The 6,293-nt window shown below is 38.7% G+C and overlaps 1 protein-coding gene across 4 annotated transcripts in view; it reads right to left on the reverse strand.

Moving 5' to 3' along the window:
* Positions 1-1,769: 1,769 nt before the first annotated feature.
* syt19 (synaptotagmin XIX) overlaps positions 1,770-6,293 on the reverse strand; it is an 18,085-nt gene continuing 13,561 nt past the window's right edge. For 3 of the 4 annotated variants that reach the window (XM_034878158.1, XM_034878159.1, XM_034878160.1), the window contains 5 exons: positions 4,510-4,695; positions 4,134-4,283; positions 3,856-3,975; positions 2,879-2,990; positions 2,459-2,766 (listed from right to left, as the gene is read on the reverse strand). In XM_034878158.1, coding sequence (XP_034734049.1) covers positions 2,459-2,766; positions 2,879-2,990; positions 3,856-3,975; positions 4,134-4,283; positions 4,510-4,695 — 876 coding nt within the window. Of the gene's footprint in view, positions 2,767-2,878; positions 2,991-3,855; positions 3,976-4,133; positions 4,284-4,509; positions 4,696-6,293 lie in introns of all 4 variants that reach the window. The other variant, XM_034878157.1, reaches the window with a different exon arrangement.

A 6,293-nucleotide genomic window follows, 5' to 3' on the forward strand; every position in this document is an offset into this window, starting at 1 on the left:
TTTTCACGATCCATCCCAGGTGCATTTCCCCGGCTTCAGGTACGAGCTCTGAGTATCACAGACCCGTCCGTCGCTCGTGCACTCTCTCTGTAAAGATAGAGGTGAGCAGCGCGGCTGGTAAGCGTAGCAGCTTCAGTTCATTTTAGTGGACTTGCTGAGGGCAGTGACGCGTTGCATCTGTGTGTAGTCCTCCGATGAAGAGCAGCGAACAGCCTCCTCTAAACTCTGTCAGAGACCAGAGACCCAAATGGGCCTCTGTGTCCGTGCGACCATCTAAATGAGATCCACCATATCAGCGGAGCAATGGCATGCACAGCAGACAATATTACAACTCTCCAAATCTTGGACAACAGCGATGGGAGGAGTTATATTTTGAATGTGCACAAAGTTGTAAACATGAGCAGAAATCTGATGAAACACATCTGAGCTATAGTATACTATTTTTTACGATGCTGCAACGTTGGGCCACTATTGTGCTTCTCTAACCTCAGTGCATCTCTAAATGTAACTGTAAATAATTCATTTAATGTTTCATAAAATGAACAAATAATCTTTATTTTCCCAAAAAAGTAAATACAGTAAGTGGTGCACAGAGGATGAGGGCCAAACAGCCTTGGCACAAAGGTTAAAGGATTAGAATGTATGTAAATCTGTGGTTCTCATTCTTTAGAATTTCAGTGGTCTTAGTTGATCCCTCAACATTAATTTTGCTTTGGCAGCTTTATTATTTTCCCCACACCAGGGACCCCTGGACCTGTTCACCACAGACCCAAATCTTCTCAGCTGTTGCTGACATAAGCTACTGTGGCTCATTATGTTTGGCACATTGTCTGGGTCAGTTCTTATATCATAAGAAGGTAATACAATGTGTAATCAAGTGATGACTGATTAACATTAATGTAAATGCTAAATGCTCTAATACCCGTTGATACTATAACAAGGCAAAGGCTCTTAACCCTACAGTTTTGCACATATCATGTAAGACTTGATTTCTCCATTTTTATTTGCACAAAACTCTCCAGAAAGTGCCATTTAATGGTTTATTTTTCAAAAAAAGGTTCCTGGGGGGGGGGCATACCCCCAGACCACCCCATGGAGAGCTGCTCATCCCCCCCACACATAACAAATCCCAATTTTAACCCTGAAGGATAATAATGCTGAAAGAACCAAAGAAATTGCTTTGTGCGCAGCAAAATATGGGTTCCCCCCCCAAATCTCACTCCAAGGTTTTTGGAAAAGCTGGCAGCTCTGGGGACATCTTTTGGTTGCATGGAGTCCCCCTGCCCCTCTATGCTGGCAAATATTCCTAAAACCTTTTGCTCCAACGTCAAACACACTGTCTCAATTTGGCAAATATTCCATGCAGTGATTGCATGGGTTTACTCCAAGTCCTCTGGTTCCCTCCCACACCAAAATAACGTTCCTAATGTAAAAGGTTCATCAATTCCTGCAGTTACTGCATTTTTTTACACCTGGTTGTGTTGGCTCTTTCTATTAATAATAAAAAAAAAATGTGTAGATATAATTGAAGTTTCTAATTTTAAATTTAAAAAAATTCAATTTTACCATTATCTATGTAAAAGGTTCAGGTTTGAAGGTCCCAGCTACGGTCCATCAGTCTAGTTACTTCTATAATTTGTAACTAAGTATCTAATTTAGTTAGTTTTGTTGAAGAAGAAACTAATTACTTTTTAAAAGTAACTTGCCAAACAGTGCTCTGGGTGCACCCAGCAAGAGAGTAAATGCAAAAACTCCTTTTAGACCAAAACACACCTTTCAGACCAAACCTAAATAAACACATAAAATGAGATGTTACACTGTGTGAGCAAGGCGTTCCTGAAAAAGAGAAAGTTGCTACTTCAAAATTTTTTAATCCCACTAAATGCATTGTGTTTTGCTTATAACACAGTGAGCCTAATTATTCTTGGTAAGATTTTCTGTTGAAATGTTTTTCATTTTCCAAGATAAAATATCATTTTTGATCTTAAATAAAAGTAATTTAACATGCTTACTTACAGTACATTGCTCAATTTACTGAACATTCAGAGTTAAACATAAATAGTTTAAAAAAAAAAAAGTTTTTCAAAGCAAAAGAACAGCTCTTAAAGCAACACAAACAACAAAGTTGCATGCAATTTAGCAAAACTAAATTAATTTTAATCAGAAATCACGAGTGCAAATGCTAGTTCTTTAGAGCTTTGTCAATGTGATGAGATTTAGGCTAAAGTAAGATAAGAGATGTCAGTGAACAAGTAGACTGAGTAACCTAAGGTTTCAGTTGGCCAGTCACTTCGCTGTCCTGATTGAAACAGAAAGCTATTTTTTACATCTGAGGTGTCAGGAGAGAGAGAAGTCCCTGTTTGGGTCTTCAGCTAATCAGTTGCGAATGCTTCTACAGCCTGATACAAAGGCACCACAGCTTGGCATCCAGGAAGAGCAGGAGAGCATTCATGAGATGTTAGATCAGTAGGCCATGCCACTTTGCTATTGGCTGGCGGATTGAGCGCATCATTAAGTTCCAGTGCTTGTCTTCTGAACTCTTCTCCTTCCCCACAGTCAACTGTCCAATCAGATTTTTGGTTGATTTCTTAGTTTTGTGAGTTTCATACACATAAACCAATATTTTACACTGCTCCAGGGGAAATTCTGGCAGGGAGAACATGAGGACCTCATTGAAGACAGTCACCAGGCAGCGTGCCACTGCAGAGGTTTTTTGGTACCTCAACTTGCTCTGGTTGCATTGCACACTGATCCTGGCATAAAGGGCTAACAGGTACCACACAGAGAAGGCAAATTAGAAACTGCATGTTATAATATACATATAGGACAGGTGCATGTTTATGGCTTTATTTAAATTAAATTTTTTAAGGTGTTCTACCTGCATCTGAGCATATTTCAGTGGGGCCTGTTTTGACCTTTAGCAGTCCAACCTCAAGCCTCTGAGAAGTGGGAAGAATCTTCAAAGACAGAAGCACCTCTCCAACAAGATCCTGTCCAGAAAGTGGGAAGACAGTTCAGCACATAATGAGTCTATAATAGGGGTCTTAAACCTTTTTCCAAACTAATGACCCCCTTAAATGAAAGAGAGACGGAGCAGGGACTCGCTACTACATCGCAAAAAAAATGTATTACATTGTATAAAATTAAGTTGCATATTAAACTGAGCCTACAATAACATGTAGGATGGCCTAAACATTAACAAATACCTTTTGGTATAGAATATTAAAAATTAAAATAATAACTGTTGACATGATTTTCTAAATCATGTTTTCTGTGGATGGACATATTAGTGACTACCTTATCTATAAGCCAGTATGCTTATGATACATTTTTCCACATAGAGACTGATATATATTTACAAATCATATGTTGGATATATGTTAACACATTTTAAGTTTCTTGGAAACTTATGAACAACAGTAATTCGGTGCAGAAACTCTGAGGACCCCCTGTTGAAGATCTCTGGTCTATAGTATACAAAACATATGGTTGTAAAAGTAAAAAACTATGGTTATTTACAATAAGCCAAGGATTATACAGTCTCACATGGGTACTTGTTTTCACTTTAACCGTTCAATATTAAATCCCGTTCTGTTCTTCCAGGGTTTTGTAGTTATGGTGATAATAAATTCTGCATACATCCAGGTTCTAAACTGACATAAGTTCGGAAAACTTAAATTGATTGAGGGCTTAATAGTTTATTATTTAGTTTGTCTTCCAGTTTTATAATCGTGTTAACAAACTCTAGTCTACATTACCCAAAACGTGGGTGTGTAAGAATGGCATTCTTTAATTTACCTAAACTGTAAAATGAGGAAAAACATTTTTGTTTGAATACATGATTTATTACTGTACCTTCTGGGGTATCTTCAGATCTTCTTGTAGCTCCAGAGGGTAGCAGATGTTGAGCTGCCCTAGAGGTACCCTCACCTCTCCTAACACTGTGTGTCTGGAGAATTTATCAAAGTCCCTCACCTAAATGCACACAAACAGATGCCAGACAGACAGTTAATTCACAGAATCACACAACATTCCTTTCTCTCTGATTAGATGTTATTGCTTCAACTGACAAAATATTGTCCTATGACTTGAGAGATACTGAGAGTGAGAGATGGGTCTGTGTACTGCAGGACCTCCATCCGGAGGTTGATGTGATGAAGCTCCTTATCCTGTTGCAGAATGCAGCTGAACTCGTCTCCATATAAAGGGTTACAGCTGCCCTTTACAATGCGAGTCCGCCACTCCTGCAGCACTGTCCACAGGGCAGATGCAGTCCCTTCGCCCTAAGAGGGACACAGCAGTAATTCATCACACCTTTGTACAGTACAGAGGTACAGTTTCAAGGCTTTAAGTAAAAACCTGAAGACATCCAGTATATTTACAAAGTGGGCCTACAAAGCATGAGAGAAAAAATATGTATATTTTGCTTGTAAGAAGATGCTGTAGTTTGTGTTACCACATACAATGGTTTTGTATGTGGTAACTATTAACTAATGAAGACAAAATTACCTCCCCATCCGTGCAGTCGTCCAAATCCCCTCCCTCTGAACCTGCCCACATAAGTCTTAGGTTAACAAATGGCTGGAGGCTACGCATCTGGCTGTGCTTCAGAAGCCCCTCCACCTGCAGGACGGTTACCACCAGCTGGGACTGCCGCTGGTCATAGTAGAGGGAAAACCGTAGAGACCCATTGACCTGGTAAAAGAGGGTGTGTTAGAAAAGACACCAAGACCGCTGCTGATATTGCTCGAAACTATGTAATGCAATCTATTTTCTTTAAAAGGTATAAAATGTGTGATTTTCCTAAAAAAATTAATGTATAGATTCATACAAAATGTATCCCTCTCAATCATCATTTATGACCCAGTAGAAGTGTTTGACGGTGGCTGTATCTGTGTGTGGGACATTTATGGGGGCCAAGAAAGACCCTTTGGGATCAACGTAGTGTTTAACCCCGAGCCAATAACAGTGGCAGGGTGTGCAGCCTGGACTCATTCTCAATACCGCCACTTTGTTAAGACCCACTGACGTCCGACACCGACGGCACCCAGAGAAGACCTATACTGTGTGCTTTTGGCAATGCAGCGCCAATGAAATAATACTTTCAAAAACCACCTCAAGCGTGCATTTTTCTGTTTCATTACAGTTTTTAATGTGCAAAACTTCAAAATGGGCATGAAAATAAAATTATAATGGAAAAAGGGCCATATCTATTCTCTGACTCTTTCTCTAGTGCCACCATGACGTTGAAATTTTTCGATTTTAGTGAAATATGTTGACAAAAATTGGAAAGATTGCAGTGGTCATCTGGCCAAAATTTTAATTCATAAATTATGTTTATGACTCATACTTATTCAAAGCTAATGACATTTCCAGTAAGCCTCATGTTTACGTCATGTTTGGTGTTAATTTGTAAATGTTAGCCTGCTAGGGGAGAGCCGGGACAGTTGAAACACTTTTTAATCAAACCTAATATACAAAGTGGTCGTATTGAAAGCTAAGATTGTAGGGGAGCAGACAGGCATGTTTTACATCTAGCATCTCACGTTCATCTCAGTAAGCTAGCAAGAGTACTCAACAAACAACTTCCGTGTAGGCTGCTTCAAAATAAAAGTATTTCCTATGAGGATTCGCAGTAAAACTACATTACTGCTAAACAAATAAGGTTGTGTACCTTTTCACAAATCAGCTGTAAATCAAGTACTGTAAATAATTAAATAGTGATTTTAAGTCATGCTTTAATTGACATTTCCTATGGACTACCTTTTGTTTTAAACTAAACATGAATTTCTTATTCAAGTGCTTTAAACAAAGCCTTACTAAGGTACTTTTTTATTATTTTCTTTTTCTCCTACTTGCCTATTGTATGTTTTGCTTGTCTTTTTTTACAGCTTTAGTTACTTTGCATAATTCATTAATATTTTACAAAATATTATGAATAATCTATGATGTATTAAAGTGGATAAAGAGGAGACTATTGATCCGGTGGTGAAATTCACATGCTGGCTGCCAAGTCAAACTACCGCTATTATTTTGGTGAAAGTAATATTTGTAATATAAACGTTTTACTCTAAAATAACAGTAACTAGTAATCTATGATGTATTACATTTTGGAAGTAACTTGTCCAACATTGGTCACTAGCAACCTACATCTGTCATCTGTCAAATACAGTTGCAATTTCAGCTTTGAACAAAACCGTTCAGGAATTATTACAGCCAAAGTGGGACTTGCGTCATGTTTCATCTGTCCCCCCTGGACGGAGACGAATGATAAAGCATGGGGGGGGGGGGGG

The sequence above is a fragment of the Etheostoma cragini genome, chromosome 8 (assembly GCF_013103735.1).
Source record: "Etheostoma cragini isolate CJK2018 chromosome 8, CSU_Ecrag_1.0, whole genome shotgun sequence".
In the NCBI taxonomy this organism is placed as follows: domain Eukaryota; kingdom Metazoa; phylum Chordata; class Actinopteri; order Perciformes; family Percidae; genus Etheostoma; species Etheostoma cragini.